A 21162-nucleotide genomic window follows, 5' to 3' on the forward strand; every position below is an offset into this window, starting at 1 on the left:
GTTTCGATAAAAGACCACCACATTATCGACATTATCACTATGAACTACCACAGTTTGATTTATACGATGTTCCTGCGGATTTGAAATTACATTTGTGAATCCTCTGAAATGGAAATATTGTGCGCCTACACATGCCTCTCTTCCACTGCCGCATAATCGTTGAAAATGATTGGGATTTGTTGTGACATAGTACATGGATAATAGAAATCACAATTTGTTCTTTTAGTGAAATGTGAATGGAATGATGATGTGTTTTTCACCTGATTAAAAACCATTGAAATTGGAAAATAGCATATAATTACCAAAAACATGGAATTGGATTTGGGTCAAATAGCAAATGCTGATTAAAGACAAAGCTCAGTCAACAACAGAAGATCCTTAGAATGGGATTGTGATTAAGTACATAGCATATATAGGGCTCCTTGAAACGTGAAAATTGTTTCTGTAAACAATTTTAAACTATTGGATTATCCCTGGTGACATTTCTGAGGGTTTCAAAGCTTCTCTAAGTGGTTTCACTGGAATGTGGAACGCCGTTCGGACTCGGCTATAAAAAGGAGATCCCTTGTCATTGAGCTTAACATGGAATCGGGCAGCACTCAGTGATAAGAGAGAAGTTCACCACGGTAGTATCACAACGGACTGAATAGTCTAAGTGAGTCTGATACATCGGGCTGCCATATAACCTAACCTAACCTAACTATTGGTAATGACCATATATCATGGATTGTTTAGTTTTATTTTATATATCGTATACAATACCTCATTCACAAATTAAATGAACTTTGCAGTTTTCAAACCAATAAGCTTTGTTGTGAATTATTCGTTTACTTCTAAGATATTTCGTGGCAAGTAAGCGAATTAAAAATTGACCACTTATATCCAGAACATACTACGGCTATAACGGAAACGTTCTCAATAATGTCAATTGCAAATTCTCCCACATTGTTCTTAGTTTCTTCTATGAGACTAAAATATCTGTCTTTTGAAGCCGCTCTTCGTCACCAAGCCTACCAAGTTGATTCCAGCGACATCCGCAAACTATAGACTAGGAATGGAGTATCACAAAAGGTTCAGACTATCACAACTATGTCTAAGTCCATCTGTCCTCGTTTAATACTCTATAATTTTTAACACTACACCGAAATAATTCTCTTCGTTAATTTTACGAAGAATTCTTCATTAACTATTCTTCGTGAATTCTTCGTTAAAATAACGAAATTTTCATTAATTTACGAATATACGAAACTTCTACGAAATATTCTACATTAACTTTTCTTCGTAAAAAGTTCGTACTTTTAACGAAACTTTCTTCAAATTTCATGAATTTTGTGAAGAAGTTTTTACGAATACTTTACGAAATATTCTGCGTTAAAATTTCTTCATAAAAAGTAGGAAACATTTTCTTTGAAATAACAAAGAAGTTTCATTGAAGTTGTAAAATTTCCGTTCGCGACATAAAATTGTCTTTTATAATGTGCATGAGTGTATTTCTTTATTCTATTTTTTTATGCAAGTCTATGCTACTTCTCATTTGGGTGATAGCGCGCTATGAATAAAAGTGAAGCAATAAAACTAAAAATTATTCAAAAACTTAAGATGTAAAGTAGTGATGCCATTTTTTCACACTTGTAACTACAACCAAATGCACTTTCGACTATAAATTTTTTTCTAAAAGTTCGAACATTTTTGAAAAAAAAGTACGAAAGTTTTTTATAAAAAGTACGAAAATTTTTCATAATAACTACGAAAGTTTTTCATAAAAAGAAAGAAATTGTTTCATAAAAAGTACGAAGATTTTTCAAAAAAAGTACGAAGGTTCTTCATAAAAACTACGAATTTTTTTCTTACAAACTACGAAGATTTTGGAAGAACTGTTCTTCGCAAAAAGTACGAAATATTTCGTACTTTTAATAAAAAGCTTCTTTGGTTGTAAAACAATGACAAATTTCGTATTTTTAACGAAAATTGTCGTTTTTTTACGAAGAAAATTCTTTCGGTTAGGCGTTGTTTGGAACTTGAGATGATACCAAATTTAATGAAATTAAATGTCTACACCATACATCGCTGTCTTTGGTGTAATAACTTCCAAGAAAAATTGGCTAAAGACGATGTTGGGATATATCTCAGTAAGGGCAGTAACGTCACAGAAATTCTTTAGTTACTATATAACATTACAAAGTTTTTTGAGCGTAGTTTAAATTAAGTATATACAAATAAAGCCAAAACTGAACTACTTTGTGCGAACATGTTTTCTAAAATCTATTCCATTTTTTTTAGATTTCCATAATGAGTTGTCTAAAAATGACGACAACTTACTGAGCTTAAATGCTATTTAACTACACTTACAGAACTCCAACAAACTACCAGAATTTTCAAAAATTCTACACGGACGAAAAAGACTGTTTTTCATATGTTTGGGTGTAAAAATTATATATTTGGAACTCACAAGTTTTAACACAATATTTTTAAGTGCAAGCATATAATGTTCATAAACGGCATAACATGTTTGAGACATACATGTTAATATGTTAAAACATATTATATTTGGGGCATAAAATGTTTGTAAATATAATATGCTTAGATGCAAACATATATTAATTTAGAAATAGCCTATAAACATATATGTGTTTAGAAAGAGAGACCTAGAGAGTAAGCTGCAAGTAAACTAATGGAAGTAACCAATTGGCGCCTTAAAAATATATCCACACAAAGAAAATGTCATTAAAATTTTTTTCCTACCAGTGTATGCCTTAGGTGAAATATAATAGGTTTGAACAATACAAAAATGTGTTTGGGGTATATGTTAGAGAAGCGATTTTTTTGAGGATGTACCAAATCTTAAAAAATCTCATTTTGAAATCTTTAAACATGAGCTCAATCCCAAAATACCGAAAACTTTTTTCAGCGATGGTTTATCCTCTCTCAGTAATCCTGGTGACATTAATTAGTGTTGTGAAGCTTTGCTACACGCAAAAAAACGTAATTCTTTTCCCCTAACAAAATTAAAAACAAAAATATCGTTTATTTGCTTTTCACTATAAAGAAGTTATTTTCGAAGAAAAGTTGTGTTCACAGAAACATATAATCTTTTCACAGGCAATACACATTGAGGGAAGTTTCATGTTTTTTGTCATGTCACTTTCTACTGCCCACTCATGTATCAATAGGGTTTTGGAATTTTTTGTCAATGATATGGCGCCTCGAGTAATAAGATTTCCAACAACAAACGATGAAAAGGAGCAATTGGCCAGTCTCTTTCATTTCTTTGATTGCTTCCATTTTTTCTTTGTGTCGTCTTTCTCTAGCTTCTTCCTTCATTGTGGCAATTTCTATGAATGCGTCCTGCACGGACGACTCTTTTGCTTAAAATTTCTTTCTCTTTCACCTCTTTTTTTGACACATTTCTGGCTGCTTTTTGAATCTCAGGTTCGATAGAATCGTCTATTGCATTTATTAGCATTAACTCCTCCTCCTCAAAATCTACTTTTGTCTTTGCGAACCTGAGGTATTGTTATTTTCAACTGCCGATTTCTTACGCCTCAATATGGTCTTATACCTTTCTCGGCATTGTTTTGCACTTTTATTTGGAATGTCTTCAGATATTTTGTACCACATCTCCTTTTTGTTTTTAAACCGTTTTAATGGACCGATTAGCGGTAAATACTTCACATACAAGTCCAAAAGCATTCTTGTTTCACCTTCCGACCACACTAGATACAAGGATTAAATCAAATTACTTGAACCTTTAACTTTTATAAAATTATTATAAAATAGTTAGAGGTTATCTTTTCTTTAATGTTTAATTCCAATTCCAATAGTTGTTAATAATAATCGAAATATTTCCGCCAAATTTCTTTTGTTTTGATTTTATATCAGTGTTGCACCTTTTTTGTTAATTTTCAAAGGCAAACGGTGTTGGCATTGCAAGGGGTTTCGGCAACACTGTGGTAACCAGGGCTGTGGAGTCGGAGTCTTGGAGTTTGAGTCTGAAGATTTTGCTGGAGTGGGAGCCGGAGTCGTATAAATTTTGCTCGACTCCGACTCCGGCGAAACAAAATTTGAAAAACACTTTACATCTTTGTAACAAAAGAAATATTTGGACAAATTAGATTCGATTGGGGTTTTTAATCGAACAACGAAAAACGAAGTACTGGATTTCAGGCCATTCAAAGTGTATTTATATGGGTGAAATTTCACGGTGATATAAAGAGTAGGTTTTACTAGAATATGGGCTGAATTGATCAATTGTATAGTCCATTTTTATTTCCCCCACCATAGGATGGGGGTACATTAACTTTGTCATTCCATTTGTAACACATCGAAATATTGCTCTAAGACCCCATAAAGAATATAAAGGTTGATTCTTTTGAGGTTAGGATTTTCATGCATTAGTATTTGACAGATCACGTGGGATTTCAGACATGGTGTCAAAGAGAAAGATGCTCAGTATGCTTTGACATTTCATCATGAATAGACTTACTAACGAGCCACAACGTCGAATTTTCAGTGAATGGGCCCTAGAAAAGTTGGCAGAAAATCCGCTTTTTTATCGACAAATTTTGTTCAGCGATGAGGCTCATTTCTGGTTGAATGGCTACGTAAATAAGCAAAATTGCCGCATTTGGAGTGAAGAGCAACCAGAAGCCGTTCAAGAACTGCCCATGTATCCCGAAAAATGCACTGTTTGGTGTGGTTTGTACGCTGGTGGAATCATTGGACCGTATTTTTTCAAAGATGCTGTTGGACGCAACGTTACGGTGAATGGCGATCGCTATCGTTCGATGCTAACAAACTTTTTGTTGCCAAAAATGGAAGAACTGAACTTGGTTGACATGTGGTTTCAACAAGATGGCGCTACATGCCACACAGCTCGCGATTCTATGGCCATTTTGAGGGAAAACTTCGGAGAACAATTCATCTCAAGAAATGGACCGGTAAGTTGGCCACCAAGATCATGCGATTTGACGCATTTAGACTATTTTTTGTGGGGCTACGTCAAGTCTAAAGTCTACAGAAATAAGCCAGCAACTATTCCAGCTTTGGAAGACAACATTTCCGAAGAAATTCGGGCTATTCCGGCCGAAATGCTCGAAAAAGTTGCCCAAAATTGGACTTTCCGAATGGACCACCTAAGACGCAGCCGCGGTCAACATTTAAATGAAATTATCTTCAAAAAGTAAATGTCATGGACCAATCTAACGTTTCAAATAAAGAACCGATGAGATTTTGCAAATTTTATGCGTTTTTTTTTTAAAAAAAGTTATCAAGCTCTTAACAAATCACCCTTTATATTCTAGGTCGTGGTGAAATTCTGAGTCGATCTAAGCATGTCCGTCCGTCCGTCTGTTGAAACTACGCTAATTTCCGAACGAAACAAGCTATCGACTTGAAACTTGGCACAACTAGTTGTTATTGATGAAGGTCGGATGGTATTGCAAATGGGCCATATCGGACCACTTTTACGTATAGCCACCATATAAACCGACGCTCAGATTTGGCTTGCCCCCTTGGAGGAGCAAAATTCATCCGATCCGGTTGAAATTTGGTACATGGTGTTAGTATAATAACCATGCAAAAATTGGTCCATATCGGTCCATAATTATATATAGCCCCCATATAATCCGATCCCTAGATTTGGCTTGCGGAGCCTCTAAGAGAAGCAAATTTCATCTGATCCGGCTGAAATTTGGTACATTGTGTTAGTATATGGTATCTAACAACCATGCAAAAATTAGTCCACATCGGTTCATAATTACATATAGCCCCCATATAAACCGATCTCCAGATTTGGCTTGCGGAGCCTCCAAGAGAAGCAAATTTCATCCAATCCGGCTGAAATTTGGTACATGGTGTTAGTATATGGTCTCTAACAACTACGCAAAAATTGGTCTACATCGGTCCATAATTATTTATAGCCCCCCAAATAAATCGATCCCCCGATTTGGCTTGCGGAGCCACTAATAGAATTTAGTGGCCATGTACCAAATTTCATTCGATGCGGCTGAAATTTGGTACATGGTGTTAGTATATGGTCTCTAACAACCATGCCAAAATTGATCCACATCGGTCCATAATTATATATAGCCCCCATATAACCCGATCACCAGATTTGACCTCCGGAGCCTCTTGGAAGAACGAAATTCATCTGATTCAGTTGATATTTGGTACGTGGTGTTAATATATGTCCTCAAACACCCATGCAAAAATTGGACGAAATCGTTCCAAGCAAAATTCATCCTTGGAAGAGCAAATTTCAACCGATTTGGTTGAAATTTGGTACGTGATGTTAGTATATGGTATCCTACAACCATGCAGGAATTGGTTCATATCAGTCCATAATTATATATAACCCCCATAAAAACCGATCCCCAGATTTGACCCCCGGTACCTTTTGGAGAAGCAAAATTCATCCGATCTGGTTGAAATTCGGTACGTGGTGGTAGTATATGATATTTAACAACCATGCCAAAAGTGGTCCATATCAGTCCATAATCATATATAGCCCCCATATAAACCGATCCCGAGATTTGGTTTTGGAGCCTCTTGGAGGAGCAGATTTCATCCGAGTCAGTTGAAATTTGGTACATTGTGCTAATATATGGCCGTTAACAACCATGTCTAACTAGGTCCATATCGGTGTATAGTTATGTATAGCCCTAAGATAAATTGATCCCCAATCTCACAAAAATTGGTCCATATCGAGTTCATAATTGTATATAGCCCCCATATAAGCGACCCCCATATTTCAATTGTGGCTCCCTAGGTACCGTGCAAAAGTCCATATCGAATCGTAATTATTTGTAGACTTACCTACACATACCTTTTTTGTCTAATATATACCACGTATGGACTAACTCACAATTTAAAAAAACGATTTAAGATACCACAACCCAAGTAATTCGATTGTGGATGACAGTCTTTCGTAGAAGTTTCTACGCAATCCATGGTGGAGGTTACATAAGATTCGGCCTGGCTGAACTTACGGCCATATATACTTGTTAACATATTAAACTATAAATTTTTAAGTCTATATATACTCTTGATAAAGGTACAATTTTAAGGCTATATAGCAGTAGAGCCTAAGGTTCTGAATTTTTGGCAGGCATGTTGAGTTCGAAGATGGGTCATACCGAACAATTTTGAGATATAGCACCTACATATAAACCCATCTCCGATTTGTTTAAAGAAATTTTCCCAGTCTAAAATGTTCATAAGATTTGTGAGAAATTTTGAGTTATTTAAGATCCATAAATAAATGCGGACATTTCCTGTCGGCCCAGATTTTGGATTTGGAGATAACTATTTGAGAAATCTCCATATACACCCGATGTCCTTGGAAGCTGTAATTTTAAATTAAACCTCTGCCAACGTGCCATCAGAGGCGGACTTTTGGGGTAAAGTTTGTTTCATCAATGTCACTCGAAATGCTTTACATTAAATTAATGTCCTCTAATGTCCATAACTGATAGACCATTTATAAATCGATGTTTCACCATTTTACTTCTACCCAGCAAAAACTCTCATTACCCGGTAATCTTGTAGGTAAGCCTATTTAAAAATTAATAACCACTTATTAATTGGCATCGCTTCGGATTACATTTACATACGCATGTCCTAGAAGGAAAGTACTTCTCCCCAGGCATACTTTCGGCCATAAAATAAGTAGTGCATTTAAAGCATATAATCAGCTAATATGTAATGACTTATTCGTAGATACTTGGTGCAAAATAGCCACTTATTGCCTCAGGCAACCAAATCTTGAAAATATTGATTTCTATCGCCGATTACAATGAATCAAAATATGGCGAGTGATGCTGTAATAGAAGAACTACTTGAATAGAAACGAATATTGTAAAGGGTGATTTGTTAAGAGCTTGATAACTTTTTTAAAAAAAAACGCATAAAATTTGCAAAATCTCATCGGTTCTTTATTTGAAACGTTAGATTGGTCCATGACATTTACTTTTTGAAGATAATTTCATTTAAATGTTGACCGCGGCTGCGTCTTAGGTGGTCCATTCGGAAAGTCCAATTTTGGGCAACTTTTTCGAGCATTTCGGCCGGAATAGCCCGAATTTCTTCGGAAATGTTGTCTTCCAAAGCTGGAATAGTTGCTGGCTTATTTCTGTAGACTTTAGACTTGACGTAGCCCCACAAAAAATAGTCTAAAGGCGTCAAATCGCATGATCTTGGTGGCCAACTTACCGGTCCATTTCTTGAGATGAATTGTTCTCCGAAGTTTTCCCTCAAAATGGCCATAGAATCGCGAGCTGTGTGTCATGTAGCGCCATCTTGTTGAAACCACATGTCAACCAAGTTCAGTTCTTCCATTTTTGGCAACAAAAAGTTTGTTAGCATCGAACGATAGCGATCGCCATTCACCGTAACGTTGCGTCCAACAGCATCTTTGAAAAAATACGGTCCAATGATTCCACCAGCGTACAAACCACACCAAACAGTGCATTTTTCGGGATACATGGGCAGTTCTTGAACGGCTTCTGGTTGCTCTTCACTCCAAATGCGGCAATTTTGCTTATTTACGTAGCCATTCAACCAGAAATGAGCCTCATCGCTGAACAAAATTTGTCGATAAAAAAGCGGATTTTCTGCCACTGATTTTGGTAATAAAATTCAATGATTTGCAAGCGTTGCTCGTTAGTAAGTCTATTCATGATGAAATGTCAAAGCATACTGAGCATCTTTCTCTTTGACACCATGTCTGAAATCCCACGTGATCTGTCAAATACTAATGCATGAAAATCCTAACCTCAAAAGAATCACCCTTTATAAATAAACAAAAAATCTAATAAATAATCTAAATAAGATGCAAATTAATTTCACACTTAAAATAGAAATAAATGTAGGTTGTTTAAGGGAATTTGATTCGTGAATTACGTTATAATATATCCAATTACCAATTCACATAAGGTTCAAAATCTACTAAAAGTGGATTTTAAGTCTCTTTTTTATAAGGCAAATGGCATTTGAAATTTAGTTTAAGCGCATTTTGGAAGTGTAATGTGAATGAGGTATAAGAAATCATTTATTTAAAACATAATATGACAATGTCATTAAACACAATTATTATGAAATATTTGTGATAAAAATTTCTTAACGGAACAATTTTCAGAATTACCGTTACATTACATATTCTTTTTGATATTTTATGTAAGTGCTCGATTATGTGAATAATTATACCTAATGGTACCGTCATTTATTCTATTTTATTAATTCGTTAACTACAACTGCCTAAAAATTTGAGAATAACAATTCGAAAATTACCGAGAAGTATTTATTTTTGTCATTACAAGTTAGTCATTATAACTCGCCGCAATGTAATGCAACGTGTAATGACAGCTTTACTCCTGGTAATGTCAATTGTAATGAGATGTGGTTACCTAGTTTTTGCTGGGTATAGAAACAATATTCGTAACTGTCCAGCTATTCCTGTCATCTGTTGTATGCTAGTGGTTTTTTAAAATTCCGCCCGTCCTAATTTATGACAGTTTATGTTTGTTTTATATATCCGACACATTAAATTTTTTAACATCTAAAGTTTCTATCTGATTAGCCCGACATTTGGAGTTTTGTGTATTTTTCTTTTTTATACAGATTTATTTTTTATAAAATGTCTATATAGACCAATACCAGGAATTTACTTCTTAAACATCTGGAAGCCTAATTATTTTTTGAAATTTTGTGTTTTTATAAATTCATATTCTGGAGATTGTTGTTATCTACCCATATTTTGATGTGGTCTCTATAAAGTCTTGTGTCGTATTTTAATTTATAGGCCTGAAATTAAAATGTAGAGTTCTTAACATTCCTAAAATGCCGAGATTCGTCGAGTCGTATCAAAAATTAAAATTAGAGTTATTTTGGGCATATAAACAAATATGGCAAAATGGAATACTTAAATCAGTCTATTTTTGGAACACTACACCTTAAATTACAATTGGAATACTGTTAAAATGAGATTTAGGTACACCACCTGGAGTCGACTCCGGAGTCGGAGTCGAGGCTAATAAGAAATGCTGGAGTCGGAGCCGGAGTCGAGCAAAATTGACTCGCCCTGGTGGTAACCAGAGATGGTCTGTATCAAATTTTTTTCGGTTAGCGACTGTCGCAAAGTTGTAAACGTCGTAAACGTCACAAACGCGTCGTAAATGTAGAAAAAGTAACAAACGTCGCAAACTCAAAATGTTTATTATTTTTTGTTTTCGAGGAATTTACTTCTTTAATAATGTTATTATTCATTTGCGCATTAAACACTCATGACTTAAGATGAGTATTAAGTACGAGTTTAGCCGCTAAAATAGAAAATAAATCTCTCAAAGCAGATAAAAATTATAACTTTTTAGAAAAGTTTATTATAACTTGGAGGGGAGTGATCCAAAGCAACAATTGAAAACTTTATTTTCTTTAAAATGAATTATTAAAGTAAATTAAACGTTAAAAACTGACTATTTTAGCGCGATAATGCGAACTTAATACCGGTCTTTATCTTGAACAAAATCCAGACATTCATTTTGGCACAATAGCAGTTACCTGTTAAAAAATTTAATACTTCTTATATTTACACTACGTTGAGGTGTTATATGTGTAGAAAGAGATTCTATATTTTCACTGATTTCTCTTTTTATGCACCCTCAAAAAAAATCGCTTCTTTAACATATGTTCCAAACATATTTTGCAGGAAGCACATATATTATTGCATACTGCCGAAACATTAATATGTTTGTTTTATGTGAACATATTATATGTTTGGAAGCATTTTGAGCCAAAAATATTATATGCTTGGAAGAATTTTTCCCAAACACGATTGTGCTCATTCCCTAACATACTCGTAATTTTCACTTCCACGAAATTTTTTAGTTATTGGAACCTTTCTCTGTAATACAAATAATGTTGAAGAAATTATTCACTTTTATAAATTTTTTAAATTTTACCTTTCGCCTGCACGGAGAATCGAACCGAGGACCATACAGTTTGTAAGCCAACACACTATCCACTGGGCTACGTAGCTGTTATAGTCACCAGTAGATAATTATCGTTTTAAGTTACATTTATATAGCATAGTTTGCAGCGCCCACGAGCCCATGCAAACATAACATTATTTAACAGAAACATACATTTGTTTGCCACGTGGAGCAGTGGTTAGCATGTCTGCCTTGCATGCAAAGGGTCGTGGGTTCAATCCCTGCTCCGACCGAACATTTTTTTTGTTTTTTTTTTTTTTAATTTACACATTTATATTTATACTATATTAATTTTTTTTAAATGAAACTTCGAAATGTGTGTTATTAAAGATTTATAGTCAGTAACAGTGCTTGATATAAACGAAATTGACTGATTTTTGGATAAAATATTATTTTTTATTGCAAAAATAACAATCTTGCAATAAAAAACTGTTTTTGTACAAAACTTTAAAATTTGGAAGGAATTCAAAAACTAACAAAAGAAGAACGTGGAGTCGAGTATAAACATACATACATAATTTTATAATATAAACATAAATTTATTTAGGAGTGAACAGTTTTTTACTAGCTTTTAACACCATCGCTCTAAAATTCCTTTTATTTTTCATTAATAATTCATTTTAAAGAAAATAAACTTTTTAAATTGTTTTAGCTGTAAAACTCGAACTTAATGCCCGCTTTTATATTTGATGGTGTCCGTCAACTCCTCGTGGACTACTTTTTAATAAAGAGGAACTAAAGTTTGTTTTTTTACATTTTACTGTGTAATTTTTCACTATTTCCTCCTTATTTCATTTTACTGTCCCAACTCTAAAAAGAGTATAGTGCCCTTTCGTTATTTTTATGAAGACCCCTGATTTCTTTTAACGAGCCAAGAAAAAAATTGTGCCCATAATGCCAAAATGATAAACAAAACACATGTCCACACATACATAAAATGCTGCTCTCAAGGCGAAAACATAAGCTGTTTGTTTTTCAAATGTCTATTCTCTTGGTTCAGAATGTATATTCTCTTTATTCAAATTAAATAATATTTAGACTTAAACATATCAAATTTTTGGCCTTATCATAAAACAGTTTTCCGAAACAACATACAAGCGGTTTCACAGAAATTGTTCTCTTTTGACTCTTTTGCTGTGTTATATTGATATCTTTCGTCAACTCTCCCGGTTTCCATCTCTATTTCTCTCTCTCTCTCTGTCGCTTTGAATAAAATATCACAACATATGTATGTTTAGTCGAAATTTGTAAATTTATATATGTTTGTATTCACACATATGATTTTTATGAAACATTGATGCCCCAAACATAATATATTCTAACATATTAACATAGATGTCCCAAACATTTAGTGTTAGTTTAGGAACATTACATGTTCGCACTTAAGTATATTGTGGTTTAAAATCGTGCCCGAAACACATTTTGTTTATATCGGAACATATGAAAAACATATTTTTCTAACAGTGTGTATGGTACAATAATTGATTTTAACCGCATTTCAATCGTATTTATATTTCCACCTTGAGCTTTGAAAACTATTGGGATATTTCGCATATAAAAACATAGTCTGCCACCATTGGACCTCTTCTATCCAAATAAATAAATACATCTGAATGGAAATTCACTGCAGGAATAAAATGTTTTCCCTGGATGCACCGTGAATGTTTGGCTGTAGATAAAATGAATTTGTACATATAACAAGTCCTTGTAATCGTATGCAGTACGAAAATTTTACTTACCTTTGTATAAAAGTATGATTTTGTATATATTTACTTTGTTACATACTATACGCTATTAAAACATTTCAAAATGCACAATAATTTTCTGATTTTAGATGTTGTCAATACACGTCAGCTGACGAGTGTTTTGTTTCTACAATAACCAAACAGAGATGGAACTTTTACTCAGGGGTGGCATTTATGCAGGGTTGACACCTAATTCATGTGCATAAATTATATAAGAACCATCACAACATCAGTAAATTCGTATAGCCATGAGATGAATAGTTATCAAAAGGAAATAGTTAATATTGGATTAGAGAAATTAAATATATTTTCTTTACCTTTCAATACCATTAAAATAAGTATTAAATATATCCTGAACATGAAGTTGTTGTTGAAAAATATTTTACAGCATACACTGAAAAAATATTGTTGTGAAGCGCAAGATTTTTTGTCCTTAAAATACGAATGCTTGTTTTGCAATTTTTCTGATATAAGTTTTTTCCTTGTCCAAAACTTGATAAACTTTGTCCTTAAAGTTATGTGATTCGACTTAAAAATGGATATCGTTACATGAAAGAACATTTTATTGGAAACTTTTGTTTGTTGTTTGTAGGTCATTTTAGCTTTAATAATTCTGAAAAATTCTTCAAAATTAATGAAATTGCCTTTAAATTTGTTGACGTTTGGTATCTTGACTACAAAGCTAAAAAGCGATTAAAAATAGGATATGTCTTTTAACTCTTTATTTTAAAGACATTTTTACTTGAAATATAGTATAATTTCTACTTGAATTCGAGTCTGACTTTGGAAATTTAAGTTGTCGTTAAAACGTTGTTAGAGGACTCTGATAGCACATGAAAAAAACAGTAAAATGATTAAATTAAAATTTGTCTCTTATTATCAAGTACGCAAAACTCAAACTTAAACAAGAAATGTGTCTTAAAGGTATCCTTACTCGAATTATCCGCTCTACAAGTGGGTACTAAGTTCAAGTTTAGCCGCTAAAATCGAAAATAAATCAGTAAAACAGTATAAAATTATACCTCTTTGATGCAAATTTCATTAAAACTTGATGTAGAATACCTCAAAGCATCTTTTCACAAAGTTAATTTTATTTTTATTGAATTATTAGAAAAAAAAGTAATCATGAAAAATGGCGACTTTAGCGGCTAAACCCGATCTTAATACCATCCTTAAAGACAAATTTCAAGGCTTTTTGCCAAAATGTTGAACAACTAAGAAAATGATGAACAACCACAAGAAGATACTGAGGAAAGACAAATTAATGTAAATATTTTGGGTTTTACCATTAGATTTATATTTTAACATATTTCTTGTTTAGTCATCGCCCAGAGGATTTCTTATACAGCCAACTCGTTTACGTTTAACACCTTCTTCCTCATCGAAGTCCCAACCAAAAATTAACCAATTTTTTCGCAATCTTACACCTGCGGAAAGGACTAGATTGGACAAACGTGCAGCTAAGTTCTTTTTTGCGTGCAACGTTCCATTTTTAGCAGCCAGTAATAAATATTTTAAAGAGTTCTGCAAAGAAATGCACCCTTTATATAGTCCACCTAGCAGAAAGAAATTAGCGGGACCTCTATTGGACCTAATTCATAAGGAACAAATAGATGTTAATGCAAAAGTATTGAGATCAAATGCACACTCCGTTCTACTGATCGATGGCTGGAAGAATTCTGCTTCCAATACGAAAAATGTTGCAGCTTTATTACATAATTGCGAACATAGGATTTTTTTTAGAGTCATATGACTTTTCAAATATGAGAGAAACGTCGGAAAACTTAGCTGACGCTGTAAAAAAGGCTACGGAGTTAGCAAAGCAAAGGTATGGTGTTGATGTTTTTGCTGTGGTTACAGATAATGCATCGAACATGGTCTGTATGGGTAGAAATATTGATTTAATTCACACAACATGCAATGCCCATACAGGCAATTTGCTTTCCAAAGATATTATTCGAAAGTTTGGAACTATAGAAAGCTCTGGAGGAACTACCACTAATCAGAGGCGCTTCACACGACTTCAGTCACGTCAGCTTGGCAATGAACTCGATGATATACAAGATGATGATATGTGCGAAGAAATTTCAATTCTCAGCAATGTCCACAAAATTCTTAACGAATTTAAAAAAGTACACCTAGAGAATAAACTTATTTCATTGGGAGGTTCCAAGCCAAAGTTACCATGTGCTACTCGATGGTGCAGTGAACGGGACGGACTTTCATGGCTCATAAATAACCTTACGCGAATGAAGCAAATTTCTGCAGAAACTGATAGTGAAGGAAAACAATTTGTTAAGTTTTGTATAAGTGAAGTGCTGTTTAAAGAGGATTTTATAAAATCGGTTAAAAGACTTTTTTACTTATTAGAGCCTGTAGCTATATTGATTAAAAATTGCCAAAACTCTAGCTACTCCATCGCTGATGCCATGAAAGCTTGGATAGACATTTTGGACCAAGCAAACCCAGAATTGTTTGAAGTTGCTAATGAGAGGTGCAAGACTAGTAATGTTTTCAATAAATACAATATAACTGCGTATTTTTTGCATCCCTTGTACCGCGGAGCCAAACTAAAAAAAGAACAAATAGAGCTTGTGGAAGATTTTATTTTAGAAGAACTAGATGAAACGGGTTTAGCTTCGTTTTCGGATTTTAAAAAAACTACAGGTTTGTTTACAATGTTGTCTAAAAAGACAACAAACCCAAAACTGTTTTGGAGTATGGCAGAAAGTCGCCATAAATCTTTATCCGAATTTGCACAAAAATTATTGATGATTCCGGCCTCAACAGCGCAATTAGAAGCTATTTTCTCTAATTGGTCCCACGTTCATACAGATATAAGGAATAGATTAGGCCCAGCAAGATCTAAAAAGTTATTAGAAGTTTATTTTTCGCTCCAAATAAACCAAAATAGAGATGTTCTTGATGAAGATGACAACGATTTCTCGGACGACGAAGTTTAACCCAAGTTAAATATAAGAATATATGGTAATTTATATAGACTGTATAATTTAGAATGTAGTATTATTTTATAATTTAAAAGTATTGCCAAACTGAATTAAAAGTGCAAAGTTACTATAAGAATCAAATAAAATCAGAAAATTAAAAACAATTTCATAATTAGTTTTATACAAAATTAAGTTTTCTACAATAGGTTTACGACTTTTGCGACATACGTATTATACCGTCGCAAACGTATGTCGCAAAAGTCACAGTTTGTGACAGGCCAACCCTGGTGGTAACACCATAAAATGTTGTACCATTTGTATGCAAAACTCACCTTAAGTGAGGAAACAATGTAAATAAAAACTTGTTCCACAAGCATATTGCAAAAATTAGAAATTTTATTAATCACTAAGAACTCTGCCAACCTACCATCTACCACTTTTGGTAGGGTTTTCCATAGAAGAAAATTTGGACAACATTTTCTATAGAAATACGATTTTAACAAAATTTTCTATAGAAATAACATTTTGACAAAATTTTCTATAGAAATAAAATTTTGAAAAAATTTTCAAAAGATTTAAAATTTTGACAACATTCTCTATAGAATTAAAATTTCGACAACATTTCTATAGAAATAAAAATTTGACAACATTTTCTATAGAAACAAAATTGGACAAAATTTTCTAGAGAAATAAAATTTTGCTAGATTATTTTTGACTCGAATGGCAACCATGATTATGAACCGATATGGACCAATTTTTGTGTGATTGGGGATCGGCTATATATAACTATAGACCGATATGGACCAATTTTGGCATGGTTATTAGCGGCCATATACTAACACCACGTACCAAATTTCAACCGGATCGGATGAATTTTGCTCCTTTAAGAGGCTCCGGAGTTCAAATCTGGGGATCGGTTTATATGGGAGCTATATATAATTATGGACCGATATGGACCAATTTTTGCAAGGTTGTTAGAAACCATATACTTATACCATGTACCAAATTTCAGCCGTATCGGATGAAAGTTGCTTCTCTTTGAGGTTTCGCAAGCCAAATCTGGGGATCGGTTTATATGGGGGCTATATATAATTATGGACCGATGTGGACCAATTTTTGCTTGGATGTTAAGGACCATATACCAACACCATGTGCCAAATTTCAGCCGAATCGGATGAAATTTGCTTCTCATTGAGGCCCAACAAGCCAAATCGGGGGATCGGTTTATATGGGGGCTATATATAATTATTGACCGATATGGACCAATTTTTGCATGAGTGCTAGAGACCATATACCAACACCATGTACCAAATTTCAGCCGGATAGGATGAAATATGCTTCTTTTATAGGCTCTGCAAGCCTAATTTGGACCCCCAAATTATATTATATGGGGGCTATACGTAAAAGTGGACCGATATGGCCCATTTGCAATACCATCCGACCTACATCAATAACAACTACTTGTGCCAAGTTTCAAGTCGATAGCTTGTTTCGTTCGGAAGTTAGCGTGATTTCAACAGACGGACGGACGGACATGCTCAGATCGACTCAGAATTTCACCACGACCCAGAATATATATACTTTATGGGGTTTTAGAGTAATATTTCGATGTGTTACAAACGGAATGACAAGGTTAATATACCCCCCATCCTATGGTGGAGGGTATAAAAATGCATTCAAGTTTTAATTTGAATATTTTTTTGGATTTATTGGAAATTAATTGAATCTATTAAATTTGTAGTCATTTCAGCCATTGCAGTAATTGGAATATTACTCAATTTTCGTTCAAAAAGGAATCAAATAACTTCTTTGGTTAGTTAGTCGAATGTTCAATTGTATCAATTAAATGGTTTAATTGAATTTAATCATTGTCATCTGCAATTTTTTGTTCACTTGAGAGATTTTACCAATGAAATATTCATCCGTGTCTCTTGTATAGATTTTATTAAAAAAATACTTCATATATACACAATACGCTTTGAATACTGTCCGTGGGCTTGAGGTTTGTGGTTCAAATGGTGGGCCAAAGGAGATTTGTATAAATCTCTAAAGTCGCGATCTTTTTGTTGTGGATGTTGTTATATACGAAGGTTTGCTAGTGGTACGCAGTGCAGGTTCACCTTCGTTTTCAGGAATTTCAATACTCCTTGGCAAATTGGGATAAGCCTCTCGGGTCAAGGCTGAAATTGAAACATCCATTTATTGTATTCGTAAATTACACTCCATTTCTTTTGCAACTTACCTTGATTTTGCCTATATCCATAACGATCGGCATTATAGAAGACGGTGACATATTGACCATTGGGCATACGGTATGAATAATAGCCCACCACGACCAGTTCCTTTAGTTCATCGATCTTGACAAAATAGCCCCTTTCGTAACGTGCCGTACCATCGCTGATTTCATAACGAAATTCATAACTGCCATCTGGATAACGATGATCAAACCTTTCCACAACACGATTGCCCAAATCATCGACATCATCGTAGGTTGGATTTGAAGTCAGCTTTGCCGGTTTCTGGTGGTCATTGCTAAAGGAATTCTGGGTGTATGACTGATGATAGACATTTTGCTGAGACTGTTTCTGATGTTGCTGATGTACCAAAGCTGCCTCACTTAGACCTTTGAAAATACCACAAACAACCAACACTGACAGCAGCGAAAGGATACTGCGACAATTGCACGATGTTTTTGTCATGTTTTCTTATTTCCTGGGAATTGCCAGTACCAGCCCTAATATCCACTAAATGTGACGGATGCTACCTACACGAGTAGAGTTCTTAACGCACGTTTGAATCGAACCACCGCAATTCGTAAAACGTTTCTCCTTGGTTATTTGGCCAAGGGTGATGTTGTTGGCGGCGTTGGAGATAAATGTTTCCGGGCGGTCTTCCTCTTACAGTTTAATTCAAATTTAGCTCATTCCACTGCTTTTATAGCCTTCTCCGACAACTTAACGAAAAACCATCAAAATCACATTTCCTTCTCATCGCACAAGTCAGCTTCTCAGCCGCTGGTTGTTAGCCATGGCCAACAATAGGAGAAGGGGTTGGTAGATACGTGTATAGTACTTGTTCGCATCTTGCTATCATCTCATGCCACAAAAAAGGAAAAAAAAACAAACAAACAAACAGCAGCAGCTCCCTCCATCCTCGGCATTCGGGTCATCTGAATTCAGAACATGGATGGATATCAAACGGTTTGAAATATGTCCGTAGTGCTAACATTCTTCACCGGATAATCGCACGCAAAAATCTTTGATGAGCTCTCGTAAATATTCGTACTTAGCTTTGTTGATTTGTTTGGGTTTTACTCTGCGGAATTTGCCTCCTACCCTGCCGTTATACTTTGGCGACAAATGAACCAGCAAACCCCTTTCAACCAAATTGCCACTCTGGAACACCGCTACCCAAAAAAAAAGGTAAAGTATTAGCTGCATATCAGCACTATGATAGCCAGACAGTCGTAAATTTGGGCGTGTGACACTGATTCGCCGATGAAGGATGGAACAGCTCTGCACAGAACACAGTGATTACCACTACTGAATATGGCAAAGCATTTCCAGAGTGTAGTCACCGTCACCGTTTGTGTTTGCCGCCATTGTTAATGGCATTTTTGTGCGATATTTAATTATGGAACGATCATTAGCAAAGAAATGAGAAAATCATGTAAAAATTGATGTCCCCTCAGCGATGTTTGCTCGCACAATTTCGATAGAGTTAAAAATATCTTTGGCATCCAAAAGAGTTGGAAGTGTTTGAAACGCCACCTTCTCTAAGGTTGGTGGGGGTATTGTGTGCATTTACTGATGGTCACGTCTCAATCAAAACAAAAAATTAATAAAATAAAAGTGGAAGATTAAGATGTGTGCTCAATTCAGATATGGTAGCTAGGCAAGTGAATATGAAATATGACCACACCTATCCCACTGCTTTTGTTAATTTTTTTTGAAATTTTGTTTCCCACATTATCATTCAATTCAATATTTTATTATCGGATTTTTATGAACAGTTCTGGTTTTAAGTTAATGGTTTGAAATTTTTTTGAAACAAATATATTCTGATTCAATGACCAAATTAATTGAGCCATTGAAATCTTTAATTGAAATTGCTTTAATTAGAAATAAAAAAATATTTTATTACAAAAATTAATTGATTTCTTCCGGCACTTTCCATTAATTTTTAAATGGTTCAATTAAACATTTAATTGAAAAGGTGATGAAAAACTGAATTAATTTGTAAAATCTGGCAATCAATTATTTACTATTTAATATTTTGTTAATTAATTTATAATTATTTTTAATTAAAATGAAATAATTTTCTTTTATTTTTAGAAGTTTATACATTTTATATGTTTCAGGGTAAAGTGTATGACCACACAGGGCAAACGTTTGATCATGTGGCGAAGATTTCTTTCTTGGCACAGTGTTACCGTACCGTAAAATTTAGATACACCCAATACACTATTGTTTATAATACAAAGAACTGTTTCATGGGAAATTAAACTACTTTCGGCGAAAATTGTACAAAATTTTTGAGCTTTCTACGCAGAACATGCAATGACTTTGTATGCTTTTTAACTATCATTTATGACATTACACACAAAATGAACTAAAAGTGAAGCCATAAATGATTGGCGCCAAATTATGACCCTATTAACGGTGCAGTAATTCATTCTTACTATTTTGGGGAATATTTTTAAAGATTGAATTATTTATACTCTCATATAATTTTAATTCTATGTTTAGTTCATAACGTTTTTGCAACGTACTTGGAAAATTACATTGGGCTATGAAAAACTCTAAAACATAATAAAATGAAACTAATGCCAGTCATAGAGTTTTGCATTATAAAATCTAACTCAAGTTGGATATGTTGCGTTTAGAAAATTTATTGGTTTTATAATTGAAAAAATATAAAATAATATGCACCCAGAGAAGGAATATGATTAACTCCTAGAGCAAAATATTATTTTTGGACGATGAAAACGTAACCATGTTTGACCCAACCATGTTATTTTGTATCTGATTTAAAAAAAAGAAAAAAAACAATTTAAATTTGTGTGAGAAAACAAAATTTTTACGGCAAACAATTTGTTTTCTCTCCACCCAAAAATAAGATTTTGCTGTAAGGATGACCATATTCCTTCTCTGGTGCTTTAAATCTAAATTATATAAAATTTAAGATACAGATCTCATTTATCGATAGCTATTCACGTAAAATAAATGTCAGTTTAAACATGTAAATTATAACTGATTCTAAAACTAAGGGTATGGTCACACTAGGCATATATTTGCCCAAAATGAGTGTCAAACTATTTTCCAGCACTTTAGAAATATCTGTAAAACGTTTTTGGAAAATACTCTTATCGCACGCAGAGAAGGAATATGATCACCTCAAACATGTTTCAAGAGCAAAATGTTATTTTTGTATGGTGACCATGTAACATGTTTGTCACTAAAATGTTATTTTCTCGTCAAATATAAC

At 33.9% G+C, this 21162-nt stretch overlaps 3 protein-coding genes and 1 long non-coding RNA gene across 5 annotated transcripts in view; 1 reads left to right on the plus strand and 3 right to left on the minus strand.

The window, feature by feature from the left end:
* The window catches only part of up (Troponin T, skeletal muscle), a 452387-nt gene extending 433271 nt beyond the window's left edge, over positions 1 to 19116 (plus strand). For both annotated transcript variants that reach the window (XM_075298409.1, XM_075298408.1), the window contains exon 9: positions 19058 to 19116. In XM_075298409.1, coding sequence (XP_075154524.1) covers positions 19058 to 19101 — 44 coding nt within the window. In that variant the 3' untranslated portion in view covers positions 19102 to 19116. The remainder of the gene's footprint in view (positions 1 to 19057) is intronic.
* LOC142228983 (uncharacterized) lies at positions 126 to 10531 on the minus strand. Its single transcript, XM_075299513.1, has 4 exons — positions 10498 to 10531; positions 3504 to 3713; positions 3232 to 3365; positions 126 to 260 (listed from the first exon to the last, which is right to left on the minus strand). Exons 1-4 carry the CDS (start codon positions 10529 to 10531, stop codon positions 126 to 128), a joined length of 513 nt encoding a protein of 170 aa, XP_075155628.1.
* On the minus strand, positions 12449 to 12846 carry LOC142232377 (uncharacterized). The gene is made up of 2 exons (XR_012721110.1): positions 12722 to 12846; positions 12449 to 12651 (listed from the first exon to the last, which is right to left on the minus strand). It is a non-coding gene; the product is annotated as an uncharacterized LOC142232377 (long non-coding RNA).
* On the minus strand, positions 17603 to 18998 carry LOC142228095 (uncharacterized). Its single transcript, XM_075298410.1, has 2 exons — positions 17918 to 18998; positions 17603 to 17855 (listed from the first exon to the last, which is right to left on the minus strand). Exons 1-2 carry the CDS (start codon positions 18372 to 18374, stop codon positions 17722 to 17724), a joined length of 591 nt encoding a protein of 196 aa, XP_075154525.1. The 5' UTR covers positions 18375 to 18998; the 3' UTR covers positions 17603 to 17721.
* Positions 19117 to 21162: the final 2046 nt, after the last annotated feature.

This window comes from Haematobia irritans, chromosome 3 (genome assembly GCF_050003625.1).
Source record: "Haematobia irritans isolate KBUSLIRL chromosome 3, ASM5000362v1, whole genome shotgun sequence".
Lineage (NCBI taxonomy): Eukaryota > Metazoa > Arthropoda > Insecta > Diptera > Muscidae > Haematobia > Haematobia irritans.